General features: G+C 43.8%; 1 protein-coding gene across 1 annotated transcript; it reads left to right on the top strand.

Moving 5' to 3' along the window:
* Positions 1–806: 806 nt before the first annotated feature.
* LOC110222151 (aldehyde dehydrogenase, dimeric NADP-preferring-like) lies at positions 807–19,764 on the top strand. Its single transcript, XM_021007019.2, has 8 exons — positions 807–888; positions 6,358–6,566; positions 7,716–7,833; positions 11,084–11,225; positions 15,404–15,570; positions 16,821–16,920; positions 17,442–17,572; positions 19,372–19,764. Exons 2-8 carry the CDS (start codon positions 6,466–6,468, stop codon positions 19,384–19,386), a joined length of 774 nt encoding a protein of 257 aa, XP_020862678.2. The 5' UTR covers positions 807–888; positions 6,358–6,465; the 3' UTR covers positions 19,387–19,764.
* Positions 19,765–20,796: the final 1,032 nt, after the last annotated feature.

The raw sequence follows: 20,796 nt of genomic DNA, 5'->3' as shown, positions 1-20,796 counted from the left end.
CAGAGGTGCCAGAAGCTGGATTTTCCCTGTGCTGGTGATAGCTTGATATGGAGGGGCTAAGGCAATACTATGGCTTTTGCATTCATGGAGTGCTGGAATCGGGCATGACACTCCATGATAGGGTGCTTAGGTACTTGTACTCAGACCCCACTTCCTAGCCTGAAAACACTGTCCCTGACAGTTTTTTCCCTAGTCCAAAGATCTTATCTCTGGCAATAACTCATTAGCAGGCATAATGAGGAGCACCGTCTTACTATCTCTGCCTGTTATGAGGACAAGCTGCCCTCTGTAGAATTGCCCTTGTATAAACAAGATTATCTTGTGTTAACAAAACTGTCATATACTGAATGCCACAATTATCATATGTGATCCAGAGGTCAGCTTATAGACATCAACTCCCCAAGCTATTTTGTTACAGACATAACAGCAAAAATACACTCCCACACTTCTTAAGAAACTCCCTCCCTGGTTTCCAATAATGAATGAAGTCTGTGACCAAGATTGTATGTTATCCCCTAATTAGTGTAACTGGTACTTAACCCACTACTTTTACTATATAAGCTTTAGTATCATTCTTGTTAGCTTGCAAATTTCCTAAGGAGCTCTGCCCACTTTGGCAGAATTCCTTAAGGAGCTCTGCCCATAATATTAGCATTATAATGAACTTTTAGCCACCTAACTGCAAGACTGCTTGAGTCCATGAATTCATTCCAAACAATCCTGTCCTGTACTTCAGTCCTTGGGGGGTCCCTGAAGCTCTCAAACCATATCAGGTGAAGGTGTGTTTTCTTGTATCCTACAGGCAATGTTGTAGTCCTCAAGCCTTCTGAGTTAAGTGAGCAAACAGCCATCCTCTTGGCCACATTGCTCCCTCAGTACCTGGACAAGGTGAGTCTCAGCCCCAAACCTTCTCTGTAGGGGAAAGAATTGGCTCTTGGAAGTCACATGGGCAGAATTGGAAGGGGGGATGGAGCAAGTAATTCCTGCAGAGCTGAGGGACCCCAGCTGTCTCCTAGGCCCCTCCTAGTTGGTAAGACCTGGAGGGGAGGGACTCTATCTCATCTAAACTTTGTGCCTCCCAAGTCAGTTCTTTTTTTTAATTTAATTTAATTTAATTTAATTTTTTTATATAAATTTATTTATTTTTAGTTTTCAACATTCACTTCCACAAGTTTTTGAGTTCCCAATTTTCACCCCATCTCCCCTCTCCCCCCCACCCCAAGATGTCATGCATTCTGAATATCCCTTCCCCTACTCTGTCCTCTCTTCTATCTCTCTCCCCTTCTCTTATCCCCTTCCCCTTCTATTTTCCTGTAGGGCAGGATAGACTTCTGTACCCCATTTCCCATATTTATTTCCCAGTAGCTTGTGAAAACATTTTTTATAAACATGTATTTTTAAAACTTTAGGCTTCAAATTTTCTCTCTTCCTCCCTCCCCACCCACCCTCATTGAAAAGGCAAGCAACTCAATATAAGTTGTACATGTGCAGTTATGCAAAACACATTCCATAGTAGAAATGTTGTGAAAAACTAGCTCTATTTCCCTTAATCCTATCCTGCCCTCCCATTTATTCTATTCTTTCTTTTGACCCTGTCCTCCTCAGAAGTATTTACTTCTGATTAACCCCTTTCCCAATCTGCCCTCCTCTCTATCATCCCCCTGCTCTCTTGTCCCTTCCCCCCTATTTTCCTGTAGGGTAAGACAGATTTCCATACCCAGTTGAATGTGTATGTTATTCCCTCCTTAAGCCAAATCCTATGAGAGTAAGATTCACTCATTCCCTCTCACCTTCCCCCATTTCCCCTTCCACTGTAAGAGACTTTTCTGTTTTTTTTGTGAGATAATTTACCCCATTCTACCTCTCCCTTTCTTCTTCTCCTAGTATAATCCTCTCTCATCCCTTAATTTTATTCTCCAGATATGACCCCTTAATCTTCAGCTCACCCTGTGCCCTCTATCTATCTACATATACATACATATAATTTTTTTCCTCCAACTACCCTGATACTGACAAAGGTCTCATGAGTTATAAATATCATCTTTCCATGCAGGAATGTAAACAGTTCAATCTTAATAAGTCTCTTATGATTTCTCTTTCCTGTTTACCTCTTCATGTTCCACTTGAGTCCTGTATTTGAAAGTCAAATTTTCTATTCAGCTCTGGTCTTTTCATCAAGAATGCTTGAAAGTCCTCTATTTCACTGAATGACCATTTTTTCCCCTGAAGGATTATACTCAGTTTTGCTGGGTAGGTGATTCTTGGTTGTAATCCTATCTCCTTTGCCCTCCTGAATATTATATTCCATGCCCTGCGGTCCTTTAATGTAGAAGCTGCTAAATCTTGTGTTATCCTGATTGTGTTTCCACAGTACTTGAACTGTTTCCTTCTGGCAGCTTGTAATATTTTCTCCTTGACCTGGGAACTCTGGAATTTGGCTACAATATTCCTAGGAGTTTTCCTTTGGGGATCTCTTTCAGGAGGAGATCTGTGGATTCTTTCAATTTCTATTTTGCCCTCTGGTTCTACTATATCAGGGCAGTTTTCCTTGATAATTTCTTGAAAGATGATGTCTAGGCTCTTTTTTTGATCATGGCTTTCAGATAGTCCAATAATTTTTAAATTCTCTCTCCTGGATCTATTTTCCAGGTCAGTTGTTTTTCCAATGAGATATTTCACATTGTTTTCTAATTTTTCATTCTTTTGGATTTGTTTTACAGTGTCTTGATTTCTCATAAAGTCACTATCTTCCAATTGCTCTATTCTAATTTTTAAGGAAGTATTTTCTTCAGTAATCTTTTGGACTTCCTTTTCCATCTGGCCAATTTTGCTTTTTAGGGCATTTTTCTCCTCATTGGCTTTTTGGACCTCTTTTGCCATTTGGGTTAGGCTATTTTTTAAGGTGTTATTTTCTTCAGTATTTTGGGGGGTCTCCTTTAGCATCACTCTCAGTTTTTCCTCTGCTTCCTTTACTTGCTTCTCAAAATTGTTTTTGATCTTTTCCATGGCCTGGGACCAATTCATATTTTTCTTGGAGGCTTTGGATGTAGGGGCTTTGACTTTGTTGTCTTCTTCTGGTTGTATATTTTGGTCTTCTTTTTCACCAAAGTAAGATAATATAGTCTGACTCTTTTTGTGCTGCTTGCTCATGATCCGGACAATTACTTGAGTTTTAAACTCTTTGTTAAGGTAAGAGTCTGCTTCCAATGTGGAGAATGTACTGTCCCAAGCTGTTTTCAGAGATACTTGTAGGGACCCGTAAATTTTCAGTTCTTCCAAGGTGATATGATAAGGGGCGAGGTGTTTACTCCTTTCCTGGCCTGCGACTACAAGTACTCCTTTCTGTCCTGTAATTGTGAGGAGGGGCTCCTCTGCACAACCACTACAAGCTCCACCAAGCCAGCGCTCCTCCTCACCCTAGCACTGCTGCCCAAAACTGTGGCCCAGATCCAAACACGGGCAAAGCAAGATTCCTGCCTCAGCACTTGCAAAGAGATCCCTGCAGTCCCTCTCTGATCAGCCACTGGATTCCCCCTCAGTCTGTGGGCCGGAAGCTCAGGAAGCAGCTGCCCCCCCCAAGGGCCACGCTCTTGGGGAATGGAGCTGAGACCCAGCCTTCCTTTCTCAGGCACCGATAGAAACAGACTTTTCCCACTGACCTTCTAAGTTGTCTTTGGCATTGGTGGATTGAGGAGTCTGGAAACCTCCACAGCTGCCCGTGATTCAGTCCTCTGAGGCCGGCTCCAGGTTTGCTGTGGCCTGCACACCCATGCTGCACTGCGCTGTGCTCCCAGCCCGGTGCAATACACCTTTCTGATCAATCATCCAGGTTGTCTTGGGCTGGAAATTTGTTTCACTCTGTCTTTTTGTGGGTTCTGCTGCTTCAGAATTTGTTTAGAGCCATTTTTTATGAGTATTTGGAGGGGTTTGGAGGAGAGCTCAAGCAAGTCACTGCTTTCACTCCGCCATCTTGACTCTGCCTCTCTTCCCAAGTCAGTTCTAAGCACTTCCTGGGCTTTTGTCTAATTGACAGTCCCCCCACCTGTCACTTGCTATCTTTGTGACCTCAGGCCAATCACATAACTTGTCTGGGCTTCAATTTACTCCTCTGTAAAGTGAGGGTTTAGTCTAGAATGATGTCTAAGATCTCTTCCAGCCATAACCCTATACTCCAGGCATTTTAGAGAGCAGGAAACTGAGGCCCAGAGAGAGAAAGCGATTTGTCTGAGATCACACAGCTAACCAGTTGCCTCTGATTTCCAGTTCAGTGTCCTGTCCCCCACACCAAACCACATTCTTCCATACTTGCTCTTCCTATTAGTAAAGGAGAGGGCTGGGGAGAAGGAAGGAGACTCAGGGTTTGCCTTTCTCCTTCATTCTGCCACATTCCCTAACTAGTAGAAATAACAATGGGGTCTCTGGGTCGCAGAACCAGTGGTTCCCCATGTCCACCCTCCCCATCCCACCCCACCCCCAATACTTCTGTACAATGGCTCACAACCATTCAATTTTATTCCTTAAGTTTCAGGAAAGTGCTAAGTGTTTCAACAAAGTGTTCCAGGTGCTACAAGAAAAATGAATTCTAAAGACAGAGCTCCCGCCTTCAATGAGCTAACAGATTAATGGGAGGATAAAACATAGGTCCTTTGGAATTATCTTGGATCATTGTATTGCTGAGAATAGCTACATAATTTACAACTGATTGTTACAACATTGCTGTTACTGTGTATGATGTTCTCCTGGTTCTGCTCACTTCACTTTGCATCAGTTCATATGTGTTTTTCTAGATATTACTAAAATCATCCTGCTCATCATTTCTTATTGCACAATATTATTCTACATCATATTTATATACCACAACTTGTTCAGCCATTCCCCAATTGATGAACATTCCCTCAATTTCCCAATTCTTTACCACCACAGAAAGAACTACTGTAAATACCCTTGTACAAATAGGTTTTTTTTCCCTTTAAAACAACTCTTTGGGATACAGACCTAGTGATGATATTGCTAGATTGAAGGAAATGCATATGAAGGGTATGAAGGGTATGCCCTTCAGGCATATTTCCAAATTGCTTTCAGGAATGGTTCAATCAGATAACAACTCCACCAATAGTGCATTAGTATCTCAATTTTAAAGGTCCCCTCCAACATTTGTCATTTTCTTTTTCTCTCACATTTGACAGTCTGATAGGTGTGAGGTGGGACCTCAGGACTGTTATAATTTGCATTTCTCTAACCAATAGTGATTTAGAGCATTTTGTCATATGGCTATAGGTAGCTTTGATTTCTTCTGAAAATTGCCTGTTCATATTCTTTGGCCATTTATCAATTGGGACATGATTTGTATTCTTATCAATTCCACTCAATTCTCTATTTGAGAAATGAAGCCTTTATAAGAGAAACTTGCTGTAAAAAAAAATTTCCTCCAGTTTCTGCTTTCTTTCTAATCTTAGCTGCATCTTGGTTTTATGTGTACACGCCCTTTTTAATTTGATTTAACCAAAATCACCCATTTTACATCTCATAATGCTTTCTATCTCTTGTTTGCTCATAAATTCTTCCCTTATGATGGATCAGAATTTAAGAATGAATTGAGGTGGAAGGAGAATTCCAGGGATAGGGAATACTTTGAGTAAACATACAAGGATAAGAAAGATGATGTCATTTGACTGTGGTTATGAAGTGAATTAGCAGGGAATAAAACTAGAAAGCCAGGTGGCACCAGATGGGGAGGGCATCTGTTTGGTTATCTGCCTGTGGAAAGGTATCCAGGGTCAATAAACGTTTCTTATATGCCTATTATGTGTCAGGGTACTGTACTAAGTACTGGAGATACAAATAGCAAGAAGAAAGACGGCCCCTTTCCTCAGGGAGCTTACAATCTAATGAGGGAAGACAACACCTAAGGGAAGTTCAAAAGACAGGTCAGACAGGCTGAGGCGGGGCTGGGGAGAGGAAGGCAGCCAGCACTGGGGCAGGATGGAGAAATCCAAAGGAGTCTCACTGAGTGGGAAATGGAAAGATGCTTTGCCTGGGCCCCCTCCTTAAATGGAGGTTTGGGGAGGAGTTCATCACCCTGTCCTCTCATCAGAAGACAGATGATGAAGCATCAGTACCACAGCTGATGAGGTCTTGCATGAAGATGAGGCTCCTGGGGCCATGATGGAGAAGTGGGAAACAAAGCAGGGATAATATTCCAGCCAAGGGATCAGAGGAGCACAGATTTGGAGATGGCAGGGACTTCTGAGGCCATTTGGCTCCTCTGATGCCAAAGCTAGAGCTTTCCCCACTGGACCATCTGAGTCTCAAGACAGACAGTATTTCCTGACTGATCTCAGTATGTTTTCATGGCAGGACCTGTTTCCAGTTATTAATGGTGGTGTTCCTGAGACCACAGAATTGCTGAAGGAGAAATTTGACCACATCCTCTTTACTGGGAGCACAGGAGTGGGCAAGATTATCATGACAGCTGCGGCCAAGCACCTGACCCCAGTGACCCTGGAACTGGGAGGGAAGAGTCCCTGTTACATTGATAAGGACTGTGACCTTGACATTGCCTGCAGGTGAGACTGGATATCAGAGAACCACAGACTACTGGAGACTATGGGAGTTGGAAGAAGCCCAAGGAGCAACTTGAGTCATAGTATCACTGAATGAATGAATGAATGAATGAATGAATGAATGAATGAAAATGCAGGAGATACTGTGTGTCAAGCACTAAGCTTTGTAGTGGGAATACAATAACAAAAGTGAAGACAATCCTTGTGCTCAATGAGCTCATGTTCTAATAGGAAGAGACAACACATAATGGAAGGGTTGACCAGGGAGGAGTATTTAGGTTTGGAAAAACCAATGTTGGTGAGTACAGTCATAGACTGAAGCAACTGTGGAATAGTAGAAAATCTGAGGGGTTTAGAGTCAAGAAGGCCTGGCGTTGCTACTTATTATCTAGGTGACCTTGGGCAAGTCATTTCACCCCCTCTGAACCTCGCTTCCTTCTTTGTGTAATGATGGAGTTGGGCTAGACAACCTCTAAGGTCCCTTCTTGTCCTAAGTCCTAGGAGCCTGTGGCATCCATACATGGCACCACGTGGAACATTTTGTTTTTCATTCAGGTGTACTGCCAAGGCACAGATAAACCTAACTGGCCCATGTAGGTGAGAGAGCAGTGGGCAGCCCTCATAGATTCTGGGTGTATTGACAGACCATTAAACCAACTGTCAAGTTCTACCATCTCTGTTGGGGAAAGTGGTGCATCTAGGGCCATGAGTGTTGAACAGGTGGCCTCCTGAATGCTACTCTTTCTAGCCAGTTGTCTTGATGTGGGGGAGGTGTAGACTGAACATTCCATGTAAATTACCACTTGACTCTTCTCCCATGATCCTCTTGCCTTGTGTTGCAATCCTACCCCATCTGGAAGATGCTACTGGGCCTTCTGTCCCTGCTGCCATCCTCATGAACTGGGGGAGGGTGGGGTACCATGCCCTGCATCCTACAGCTGCTGATCGGGCAAAGTGCCTCTACCCTGAGAATGGAAAACCAAGCAGGATATGGAAGATTATTTTTCAATAACTAGGGCTGTATTGTGTCCTCCAGAAGCCAGTGTTGTGACTTCTTCCAGCATTCCCAGCAAATGAAAAACACATAGCATCCCTATTCATTATTCATGGTGGGAATGTTCTTGATTTTCTTGCAATTTATTTTTTCTCTAGACGTATCACCTGGGGGAAGTTTATGAACTGTGGCCAGATTTGTTTGGCTCCAGACTACATCCTCTGTGATCCTGCTCTGCAAGGCCAAGTAGTGGAGAAGATTAAAAAAACGCTGAAGGTGAGTGGAGGACTGTGAAATCACTTGGTCCTGCCTCACAGACCCTCTGAGTGGTGGTAGTAGAGAGTGAGCATGGATACAGGTGTGTGCTCTCAGAAGGGATGAATCTTTTGGTGCCAGGCACTCTGCTAAGTGTTGGAGAGAGGAAGAAAGGTAAAAAACATCTCTTGCCCTCAAGGAGCTCACATTCTAACAGAGTAGAGCATGGAAAGAAAGAAGCACATATATGATATAAAATGAATGTGCTTTTCTTTTTTTAAACATTCTTTTAATAATTTTTGAATTCTAAATTCTATCTCTCACTCTAGCCCTTCCCCTACCTTTTAAGAAGGTAAGCAATGAGACACCCATTGTGAAGTCAATAAAACATAATGGAAGTATTTATTAAGTACCTATTATGTGCCAGGCACTTAACAGATATAATTTCATTTGATCCTTACAATAACTCTGGGAGTCAGGTGCTATGATGATCCCTATTTTACAGTTGAGGAAACTGAGGCAGACAGAGGTTAAATGTCTTGCCCAAGGTCATATAACTAGTAGGTGTCTGAGGCTCAAATTGAACTCAGGTCTTCCTGACTCCACACCCAGTACTCTTTCAAACTAGGTGTCTCCAAATAGGAGGTAACTTTAGAGGGGAAAGCATTAACAGCCAGGAAGAGCCTGCAAAAGGTGGTGCAGGAGCTAGGTCTTGAGGGAAGCCAGGAATTCTGACCCCATGAATTGGGGACTTCCTGTCTTTACAACAAAAGGAGTTACATACATCTTCTCCACTGTCCTCCAAAAGAAAAGCCAAGTTTGTTCATTATAATTACACAGGTCTCAATAACCCTGAGAGGTAGGTACTATCATGATCCTCATTTTATAGATAAGGAAACTGAGGCAAACATGGGTAAATGACTTGCCCCAGAGTTGCACAAGTAATAAGTGTCGGAGACCAGATTTGAACTCAGGTCCTTCTGACTCCAGACGTGGTGCTCTCTCTATCCACTGTGCCACCTGGCTGCCCCTGTTCTTGCCTTTCGTATTGTCATAATCATTGTGTGTGTTATTTCCTGCTTCTCCTCACCCCTTGCTCTGCATCAGTGCATGTAAGTTTTTGCATGCTTCTCTGAATTCTTCACAGTTGTAATTCCTTATACCAATCAGCAAACATTTATTAAGTGCCTACTGTGTATCAGACACAAGGCTGGGTGCTGCGGCTACAAAGACGATACAATGGTGGAGGGGAAGACACCATCACCTAGAGGGACCCAAGAAAAGCTTCATGCAGAAGGTGGCACATTTAGCCAGCTGCTAATCAATGGGCACCCACTATGTTTCCATGTTTTTTGTTGCCACAAAAAGTACTATGAATATTCTAGCACCTGTGGAACCTTTCCTTGGTGTCTGACCTCCTTAAATTCCATGCCCAGTCATGGGATCTCTGAGTCAAAGACATGGGAATTTTAGTTACTTTCTTTGTTACTTTTAAGTTGGATCAATTCACAGTTCCACTGGTAGTATCTCCGTGTGCCCATCTTTCCACAGCCCCTCCAACATTGATTTTTTCCACAGAAAAGACATTTAATGGGAATACCTTTAGCACCAATATAGGATAGAGCTTTGACATTTCAAACAGACTTTTTTTTTTAAAGCTGGCTGCAGTCTTGGTATGAATCAGTAGTGGGATGTGGCATTGTTAGTGCTAATGTGACATTAAACATTATTAGAAGATCAAAGCCTAGAATGAGGGAAGTGATTATCTTGCTTTGACCCCTGCCTGCTCAGACCACAACTGCAATGTTGGTTTTAGTGCAGAGTCCCAAATGAGGTGGGCTTTCCTCAGAAAGGGTGTTGAACTGAAATGAGTCCAGAGGGCAGAGATCAGAATTATGAGTTGACTCAGACCTACATGAAGGACATGGACACGTGTGTCCTAAAGAGAAGACAACAAAGGGAGAGGATAGTTGTCCTCCAAGATAACAATGGTTGCTCATGTTTATATGATACTTTACAGTTTGCAAAGCATTTTATGTATATTATCTCACCTGAGCTTCATGACAGTCCAGGGAGACGGACATCGTCATTATCTTTATTTTACAGGTCAGGAAACTGAGATTGAGGGAGAGTAAGTGACTTGATGAGTAGATAGTGAGGTAAGTAGATGGATAGACAGACAGACGGGTAGATAATAGGTAGATAGATGGATAGAAAGATAAATAGAAAGAAACATAGGCAGGAAAAGGATACATAATTAAATAGATATGTAGATACATAGAAGATAGAAGGATAGATGGATAGATAGATAGATAGATAGATAGATAGATAGATAGATAGATGGATGGATGGATGGATGGATAGGATAGAGTGATAGATATATGGATAGCTAGAAGGATTGACAGATGGATGGATACAAAGATAGATTGGTAGGTGATAGATGGATACAAGGATAGATAGAATGAAAAATAGTCTGGTAGGTAGATGATTGAATAGACACATAGATGATAGAGACATATAGGAAGATAGATAGATAATAGATGGATGGATAGAGAGATAGATAGGCAGACAGATAAATAGATACCTGCACCCCAGAGAGATAAAGTAATTCCTCCAAAGTCACACACTTTAATGAAGGCTGGAAAACAAGAAATAAGCCTTGGCTATTGCATTATAATCAAGAAGGAATGGGAAGAATGAATTCTCTTCCTGAAAGGCAGGGAACCTAGGAGAAAGACCACTTTTCTGCCTTGGAGTCTTACTACCTATGTGAACTTGGTCACAACTCTAGGCGTCAGTTTCCTCATCTGTAAAGTGAGGGGGTTGGACTGGGTGATAAATAATGTTCCTTTCAGCTCTAAATCCTCAGTTATTCTTAGCAGCTACAGACATTCACTGAAATTGGGTCCACAGCTACACAACTATTCTATGAAGGAATAAATAGATGAATGAACAAATGAATGAATGAAATAAAAGCATTTACTAAGTGCTTACAATGTGCCACATGCACTGGGGTTACAAATAGAAAAAGTCAGAGTCACTTCCTGCTTTCAAGGAACTTACATCCTAGGAATAGGGATGGGGCCTGGACCTGTGATTTCATTGAGTAGAAGGAAATTCCAGGTGAGCGAACACTCTCTATCAATGCAGGTCAGGGCCCCCTCTACAAAATCAGCATTTTAAGGAGTGGTTTTTGTATCTGAACTATTGAAAAATGAGTTTCTGTGCATTTGATCATGAACTCTTTTAACACCATGCTTCTTTCCCAAAGGAATTCTATGGAGATGATGCCAAAAGTTCTCATGACTATGGAAGAATGGTCAACAGCCGTCACTTCAAAAGGGTGATGAGCTTAATTGAGGGACAGAAGGTGGCATATGGAGGGAATGGAGATGAGGCCTCTCGCTATATAGGTGGGTTCTCACTGTCCTTCGCTTTCCCTTTACTGTGAAGAGGTAAGTTTGTGTTTTTAATTGCGTAGTATTTAGGCAGGTGCTTAATTAACGTTGGTTGATTGTGTTGAGGGGGGCTGAGATGGGGGCAGCTCTGCCCCCCCCCAGTGTGGTCCTTGGTGCTGTTGCCCTCCAGGCCTGGCCTATTTCTACCCCCTGCCCTGTGACTGTGGCTTTGGGCAGGATAGGAGGGAGGGAGCTGAAGGATTAAGCATTTGGTTGAGCCCTTAGAGAATCAGCAGGGTTTTGTTTTTGTTGTTTTGTTTTCCTTTTGTGGTGGAATCTCCATTTTCTTAAGGCCAAGGCAGGTTTTCTGGAAGTGCCAGGACCAGCTGATAGAAAGGATGACTTTGGCACCAATGTTCAGCGCAAATGGGTTAGATATCTCTGCCCCTTTAGATGACCTAGAAATTGGGGTGTGGTGCTACTTAATTGTCTGAGAACAGATCTAAGTATTGCAAAGATGAAAGTCTCTCTCTCTCTCCCTCTCTCTCTGTCTCTCTGTCTCTCTGTCTCCCTCTCCCTCCCTCCCTCTCTGTCTCCCTCTCCCTCCCTCCCTCTCTCTCTCTTCCCCCTCTTTCTTTCTCCCTCTCTCTCTCTCCCTCTCTCTTTATCTCTCTGTCTCTCTGTCTCTGTCTCCCTCTCCCTCCCTCCCTCTCTCTCTCTTCCCCCTCTTTGTTTCTCCCTCTCTCTCTCTCCCTCTCTCTCTCTCCCTCTCTCTCTCTCTCTCTCTCTCTCTCTCTCTCTCTCTGTCTCTGTCTCTGTCTCTTGTCCTGCCATCTATCTTGATGCTTGACCAGTCCAGTCAGTGTTCCCATAACCCAACTCAACATTTCAATTCATCAGGCAGTCAATCATTTATGAACCTACTTTGTGCATCAAGGTGTTATGGACACAAAGCTGTCCTTGGAGCCAGAAGACCTGAATAATGGCTGTGTGGCCCAGGGCAACTCATTTAGCCTCTTATTTTTCAGTGACTTTCTAAGACTAATAACTGAGCAAGTAGAAAAGTTTCTTTCCCTCGGAGGAATTCTCAATACTAATGAAATTGCAGATCTGTTCCCTATTCCTATGCCCATGTGACAAGCACAAAAACAAAACCAAGTTCTGTCTTTGAGAAGCTTACATTCCATGGGGAAATATGTGTGCTTGTTAGTTCTTTCTTATAAGGGAATTTTTTTTTTGAGGCAATCAGGGTTAAGTGACTTGCCCCGGGGTTGCCCCGGGTCACACAGCTAGTAAGTGTCTGAGCTTGAATTTGAACTCAGGTCCTCCAGACTTCAGGGCTAGTACTCTATCCACTGGGTCCCCTAGCTGCCCCAAGGGCATTCTTTTTTTTTTTTGGGGGGGGAGGCATTTGGGATTAAGTGACTTGCCCAGAGTCACGCAGCTCGTAAGTGTTGTGTGTCTGAATCCAAATTTGAACTCAGGTCCTCCTGATTCCAGGACCTGTGCTCTATCCACTGTGCCATCTAGTTGCCCCTCCCCCCCTCCAAGGGCATTCCTTTTTTTTCATTTTAAATTTTTATTTTTTAAAAATTTTTTTTAAATGTTTTTTTTTTACATATGCTTTTGAGTTGAAAATTTTTCTCCCTTTTTCTCCCCCCCACCCTCCCCAAGATCATGCACAATCTGACATAGGCTTTACATTTACATACCCATTAAACGTATTTTCCACATTGGTGAAGTTGTAAGTAAAAATTAAAACCAATAGGAGGAACCATCAGAAAGATGAAACAAAACTCAACAGAAGGTAAAAATAAGTGAGAGCAATTCGACTTCCATAGTTTTTTCTTTGGATGTGGACAGCATTTTCCATCCCAAGGCCTCTGGAGATGTCTTAGATCCTCGTAATGCTGAGAAGGGTTCAGTTTAACATTCTTAGTCATTGCATAACGTGGCTAGTATTGTGTACAAAGTCCTCTTGGTTCTGCTCACTTCACTCAGCATCAGACCATATAAGTCTTCCCAGGTTTTTCTGAAGTCAGCCTGTTCATCATTTCTTATAGCACAATAGTATTCCATTACATTCATATACCACAACTTGCTCAGCCATTCCCCAATTGATGGGCATCCTCTCAATTTCCAATTCTTTGCCACCACAAAAAGAGCTGCTATGTATATTTTTGTACATGTGGGTCCTTTTCCCATTTGTTTGATCTCTTTGGGATATAGCCAAGGGCATTCTTAATAGCAAATTCTTTCCATCTTAGACTGCTCACATAAGGGGCATTGGTTGGCCCAGGGTGGGGTTTAGAGGGGGAAGTGGACAGGAGGAAAAGGAAGGAAGGTTAGGTTACATAAACACATGTGTGTAGGTCCGTCCAGCCTCTTCCAGAAGCAGTGTCTTCCTGTGTCCACACAGCCCCACGGCAGAAATGAGGCAGAAGGTACAAAAACTTGGCTGGGATCTTGAGGCTGATCACACTGAGGGCATGGACGGGGAGGAGTACAGAAGTATCCATTGGGCTTCCACCACAATGCAGAGCTGGCTCCCACCAGGCTCAGTTCCCATCCCTCTTAGATTTCTTCAAGAGGAGGGACCACCTAGGATCCATGATTCTGAATCCAGGGCTTGAAATTTCCAACATACTACTGTGCCTCCCCAACCTCTCATTTTACAGGAGAGGAAACTGAGGCTCAGGGAGAGGAATTATATTCCCTAAGGTCACAGAAGTGGCAGACTTCAGAGCCAGGCCAACCCACTTCCTCTGACTCCAAGTACTTCATCCTTCTACTTTTGCACCCCATACCACATCCCCCTTTTCCTACCCTGGCTGCACCCTTAGTATTCTCCTGTGTGCCCCCACTGTAGGACCCTTAACCTGTGCTGCCTGGGCTTTGCACTTGATTTCTTTAATTAATTCAGGACAGATGGGGGGTGGGGTGGGGCGGTGGAGTTATTTTCCCCAGAGTTTGTTTCTCTTTCTGTGGGTAGAAGCTTGGGAACAGGTGACTCAGCGCTCATAATACTCAACTCAGGCCACAAGAAATCCATGGACCTATGTCTTTTATTTCAAACCCCCACCCCTTTTTTGTTTGTTTTTAATGTTGTCCGCATTGGCTTGAGGTCTCCAGAGCATCCCCTGTGGGCTCACCCAGTCTGACTTCCTTGATGCTGTTGCTGGCAGGGAGATGGAAAAAGATGAAGGGGCCCCCAAGGCACAGTTGGAGATCTGCCTTGTTGTCACGGTCATCTCAGAATCCAACAGACAGATGTTGGGGAATGCTGGCAGGCTGTTTGGGACAGCATCTGGGATTGTTCACAGCCCCCTCTGTGACATCAGTTTAGAGAGTGCCTGGGACAGCCTACCCTCCTGGTCTTTTTACACCTTCCTCCTTCCTTGTACCATTCGATTCAGAGACACTCACCTCCATATATTCCCTACTCATGATACCCCACTCCCCAACTCTGGGCATTTTCCCTGGCGGCCTCCTGTGCCTGGAATGCTCTTCCTCCTCTTCTCTACCTCTGGGATTCCTTCAAGTCTCAGCTAGAATCCCACCTTCTACAAGAACACTTTCCTAGTCTTCCTTCATCCTTAGTACCGCCCCTCTGAGATTCCCCTTCCCTCCATTTACTCTGTCTAGATCTTGTTTCCATAAAGTAAAAATATAATGCAATAAAAATTTATTAAGCACCTACTCTGTGCCAGGCCCTGTGCTAACAGGACACAAAAGGAGATGAAAGAGAGTCCTTGCCCTCAAGGGTCTTACAATCTAATGAAACATAATTGTTTTCGTATGTCTCCTCCACTGGATTGTGAGCTCCTGGAGGGTGTGGCTTGATGGGTTTTTTTCCCTTTCTTTGTACCCCTATCCCTAAGTTTAGTGCCTAGCACATAGGTGATGCCTAATAATAGCTAGTTGATTGACTGACTGAACCATTAGGAAGTTAAGTGACTTGCCCAGGGTCACCAAGCCAGCAGCATGCGGCAGAGGGACGAGTCTTTCTGATTCCAAGGTCAATTCTCTACCCACTCGGCCACACTCGCCAATGTATTATTGGTTATTGGTTGAGAAAGTGCTTTGAAAGGCTAGCTGGCTGGGTGTGTCTGGGTGGGCTGTGCAGGAGTGAAGAATGGGGGAACCCCAGGGTTTCTTACTCCAGTACCTGCTTTGTTTCTCGGTCTTTGTAGCCCCCACCATTCTCACTGATGTTGACCCAAGGTCTCAGGTGATGCAGGAAGAAATCTTTGGGCCTGTTCTCCCCATCATCTGTGTGAAGAGCCTGGACGAAGCCATCCAGTTCATCAATGAGCGGCCCAAGCCCTTGGCTCTCTATGTGTTTTCTAACAATGACCAGGTAACAAATACTAGGGACCCTCCCCTGACTCTCTATGCTCACCTCCCCCACAATACACTCACTCAGGCTGCCAAGGCTCCCTTTCCTCAAACTGAAGTCAAATGCTCTACCCCAGAGCACCTGGGACCTGAATGGCATCCAGAACATTGAGTGCCATTCTAGCTTTGTGTGGCATTGAAGGCAGAGCTGTGTAATAAAGGCAATACTGGGTTCTTACAAGCCTGGGGCAGCTAGGTGGTGCAGCGGATGGAGTATGAGGCCTGGAGTCTCCTTTTTCTGACTTCAAATCTGGCCTGTGTGACCTTGGGAGAGTAATTTAACATCTGCCTCCAAGTGGGGATAACAGCATCAACCACACAGGGTTGTTGTGAGTATTTAATGAGATGATATCTATAAAGTGTTTAGCACAGTGCCTGACAGAGCTGATTCCAACTTCAAATCCAGGAGCCTTTCCACTGGCTGATGGGAGACTTGGACCCAGTTCTTCTGACTCCACATTTAATGTATTCCTCATTATCTTACATGGGCTCTCAGCCCTTGCTTTAACTTCTAATTCTTAGCCTTAACCCCCACTGGAATCCAAACCCCTGGGTAGGTCAACAGCTTCCCTCACCTAGAGTAACAAGATCAGAGGTCTAGGGCTTGAAGAGACCTTCCTAGTCCAACCCCTCATTTTATAGTTGGGGAAACTGAGGCTCAGAGATGTGCCCAAGCTACTAAGTAGAAGAGGCTAGATTTGAATCCAGGTCTTCTTTCTCCAAGTTCAGCAGACTTCCCACTATGCCATACTGTCTGTGAACCTGCCTTCACTTTGGAGGGGCAGCCTCTGCCGCCTGGAAGAGAGGGTGTGGCTCTGGGGAAAGGACAGAGTAGCCTGGCTAGCCCCTCTCTGCTTTCCAGTAGGAAATTGCTTCTCTCTTGTCCTCAGGAGCTCTGGGTTAGTCTGTCCCCAGGAATCCCAAGCTAGTGTGTGTTGTGTGGGAGCTCACCAAATATGGAAGGTCAAAGCTGCAAGGGATCTTACAAGGGAAGCCCAGAGAGGGACAGGGACTTGTCCAAGGTCACAGAGCCAAGGAGGAACAGAGCCAGGATTTAAATCCAGGTCCTCAGACTCCAAATCTAGTGGTCTTCCCATTGGACCACACTGCCTCTCACTCTTCTGAGCCCACAGCTATGGCCCCTTTCCTGGCAAAACTGGGTTTGAGGCTCTCTGATCCATTTTATAAATGAATCTTGATGCTGCCTTCCAGGTCATCAAGAAGATGATTGCAGAGACTTCCAGTGGAGGTGTGACTGCCAATGATGTGATAGCCCATGCTGATGTCCACACTCTACCCTTTGGTGGTATAGGTGAGACCCTGTTCTCTCTGATTCCTGCTCATTCCTTGCCCTTCCTTCTGACCCCAGAAAATACAGTACATATGGCCATGGGACCCCCAAAAAAGATGGATGAGAAGCCACATTCCCATTTAGGATGGAGAGGATTACCTCTCCAGGTTATGGTGAAGATCAGATCAAAATGAGGTCACATGTATAAAAGCCATTACAGACCTTAAATGGAAATGTAGAAGTGGTTATTATTATTACTTCTGTTGTTGTTGTAGTTACCACTATTTCACCTGGATACTTCCCAATGGGGGGGGCAGAAAAGGAAGAGAACCCAGAGTGAGATATAGGAGGAAGAGGAGAAGAGAGGTGGAAAGGGAAGAAGATGGAGAAGAGAGGGAGAAGGAAAGGAAGGGAGATGTATGTGACATAGAGACAGTGGGCAGAGGGGAAGAGAAAGCATCCCTATGACCTGTGAGCTACCTGTCCAAGGCTACACACACACCCCCTGACAAACACACATGGCTTTTCTGGCTTCCTTGCAGGTGACAGTGGCATGGGATCTTATCACGGTAAGAAGAGTTTTGAGATCTTCTCCCACCGCAGGTCCTGCTTGATCAAGCCTCTGAAGAAGGAGGACTCTGACAAAGTGCGATTCCCACCTTTTTCTGCCAAGGTGAGAGAACCCTTGAATGTCAGAGCTGAGAGGGACCTCATTAGTTATAGGACCATGGATTTAGAAGTGGAAGGTTTTTGAGAGGCCATCTAGCCCAAACCATTTTCAGAGGAGGAAACTGAGGCCCAGAGAAAGTGAAGTGATATGTCCAAAGTCACACCTTGAGTTAGTGCCTAGCCAATATTAGAGCTCAGATCTTCTGACTATCAGGGAGAGGAAAGGTGGGAGAGAAGGAGTTCTTATCCTTGAGACATTCACCAAAGAGCCAGGAGAAGCCTGGAGTCTGGCCACCATTCTGGGGCTGAGTAGTAAACTTAAAAGAGCAAATTGTTAAAAACAGAAGAGAAACAAACCAAGCCAAAAAACTACAGAATTGACCAAGGAAACTGAATTTTTTTTTCACAGATTTCAAAGATTTTGGTTCTTTTTCTCAAGACCACATGTACATAGATTATGTACCAGGGCACAGAGAAATGATAAATAAGTGTTAAAAAAAAACCAACCTAGAAATACTGAATATCTCTTTGACAGACCACAGCACAACAAAATATAGAGAACAAAAGAAAAAAAAAGATTTAATAATGACATTCTGAATAATGGGTTGGTCAAGAATAAATCCAAGCAATAATTCATAATGTTGGGAAAAAGAACAAGGTTTTAAAAAATAGAATTAGGCTTCTCAGTATGCTGATTTGTTGTGTTGAACTTTTTATTCTGTCTCTTTGTCTCTCTCCGTATCTTCATTATGTATTGTAGGGGATGGTTCTCTGGGAAGGAAAGAAGGAGAGATACCTTGGGAAATGATGGTGATATATAAGCAAAATATACCAATAATTTTTTTTATTTAGAAAAAGAAAATGATAATGATGAGACTATATACCAAAATTTCTGGGATGCAGTGAAAATAATCCTTTATGGAAAAATTCTCTAAGTTACATAAGCAAAATAGGCAAAGATGGCATTAAGGAGTTGAATCTGGAATTGAAAAAATTAGATGAACAAATAAATCCAAAGTAAGTGAAAGTGAGGTGGCACAGTGGATAGAGCACAGTGCCTAAAGGCAGGAAAACTTAGTTCAAATCGGGTTTCAGATACTTACTAGCTGTTTGTCTCTAGGCAAGTCACTGAACCCTGTTTTCTTCAGTTTACTCATCTGCCAAATGAGCTGGAGAAGGAACTGGCAAACCATTCCAGTATCTTTGCCAAGAAAACCACAAATGGTGTCACCAAGCATCAGACATGACTGATGACTGAACAACAACAAAGTAAAAGAGGAAATATTGAAAATTAGAGGAGAAATAGATAAAACAGAAAATAAAGGCTATTTTAAAATACTAAGTAATTTTAACAAAATGAATGAATCTTTAGCTAATATTGATCAAAAAGATGCAGGAGAAAAGTCTGATCTCTAAAGGTGATGCTTCTCTTGATGAAAGCCACAGAGGAGTTGGAGGGGACCTTGTAGAGATGATCTAGTATGTTTCAAAGAGTAGGAAATGGATGCTTGGGGAGGCTAAGAGAGTTGCGTGGGATTACACCATGAGTTCTTGGAAGAGATGCCTCTGACAGGGACAGTACCGCATCTCACATAGACCCAGAGAAAGATGGTCTTAGTCTGGGAGGAAGAGGAGGTCAGAAATTGGGCAGAGCTCAGGGACGAGAGGGGTTTAGACTGGATGGCCTCTGTGTCTTCCAGCTCTGATCCTATGAGCCTGTGACTTTCCCTGACAGAGGTGGGGAGCTATGGAGGGACTCCAATCCCCTCTCTAATCACCTCTCCCCTTTTCCCTTCTCCACAGGCCTCACTCAAGTGAGGAGATGGCCATGGTCTTTTGCCCACTGGGGCAAACTGATATCTGGAAGCCCATCATTTCAGTCCTAGCTCTGAACCTTCACCCCTGCTGTGCTCCCAACATCTCTCATCTCTTCTCCCTGCCTCAAGCAATCCTACCCTTCCCTCAATTAGCAGCTTGAGTGTCACCTCTTCTGGGAAGCTTACCCAGACCACCCCACCCCATAGCTTGAACATTTTGCTCCTTGGACTTCTGGAGCATCTACTGTCTTTATCTGACCCTTGGCGTTAACATAGATTCCTTTGGGTTGTTACTTAGCTGTTCTGGGGTCCTGTGTCTTTATCTTCCTAATTTGAATTGGTTTCCCTTTTTTTTTTTTAAATCTCCCCTCCCCCCCAACACACACACACACACACACACACACACAGGCACACACATACACACACACACACACATACACACACACACACTTGGTGTCTGGCATAGTGCTAAACATGGAATATTTATTCAATAAAGACTTGTTGAATGAACAAATGAGTGAATTTTCTCTTTTGTCAATAAGGCATGAATCCACTCTCTCCACAAGAACCTGGGACCTGTCCATCATTCTAGAATACAGAGGTGCTGGAGAGGCAGGATGGTACACAGGAGAGAGCACTGGCTCAGGAGTCAGGGGATCTGGGTTCAAGTCTAACTCTTACTAGCTATGTGACCTTGGGCAAATCACCTACCTTGCCCCACACTGCTGTGGGCCTCAGTTTCCTCATCTGTAAAGTGAAGAGCTTGAGTTAGGTGACCTCTTGAGATTCCTTTCAGCTCTATAACTCTCGGATGTCTTTGCCATTCGATGCAGCCTTGCTGATTCCTCTCTGGATGCCAAGGAAGCGTACTTAATTATGGATAATAACCCTCATTCACTGCCCATGGTCATACATTTGCTGTTCGTCATTATTAATATTAGCTTTGGTCACAATGAGCCATGTCCTTAGTCATCCCATGCCCTCCCAGTCATTATTTACCTGAACAGAACCTGGGCAGAGATTAGAAGCCCTTAGTTGAGATGCGTTGTGTGGAGGCAGAATCCACTTCAAAGCCTATTCTGCCAGAGTACACTGTATAGGGAAGGGTGGGGGAGACTGGTAACTGAGACGCTGCCCTAACCCTGCGCATGGTTTTTCTCACATCTGGTCCCAATAACCAGCTGGAGATCCCAAGCTCTGAGCTCCCCCTGGCATATACAAGCTCCCACTCCCACATGGAGCCTCTGCAAGAGCTCTGTCCCCCAAACATATTCCTTGCACATACACCTCTCACCTTCTAGAACATCAGAATCATAGGTCTGGAGCTGGAAGGGTCCTTTCAGGTCATCAAATCGAATCCCCTCATTTTACATTTAGGAAACTGAGGCGCAGATTGATGAAGCAACTTTTC

This window comes from Phascolarctos cinereus, unplaced genomic scaffold (assembly GCF_003287225.1).
Source record: "Phascolarctos cinereus isolate Bilbo 61053 unplaced genomic scaffold, phaCin_HiC Scaffold_5;HRSCAF=322, whole genome shotgun sequence".
Taxonomy (NCBI): Eukaryota; Metazoa; Chordata; class Mammalia; order Diprotodontia; family Phascolarctidae; genus Phascolarctos; species Phascolarctos cinereus.
This window is presented reverse-complemented; position numbering and strand designations above follow the sequence as displayed.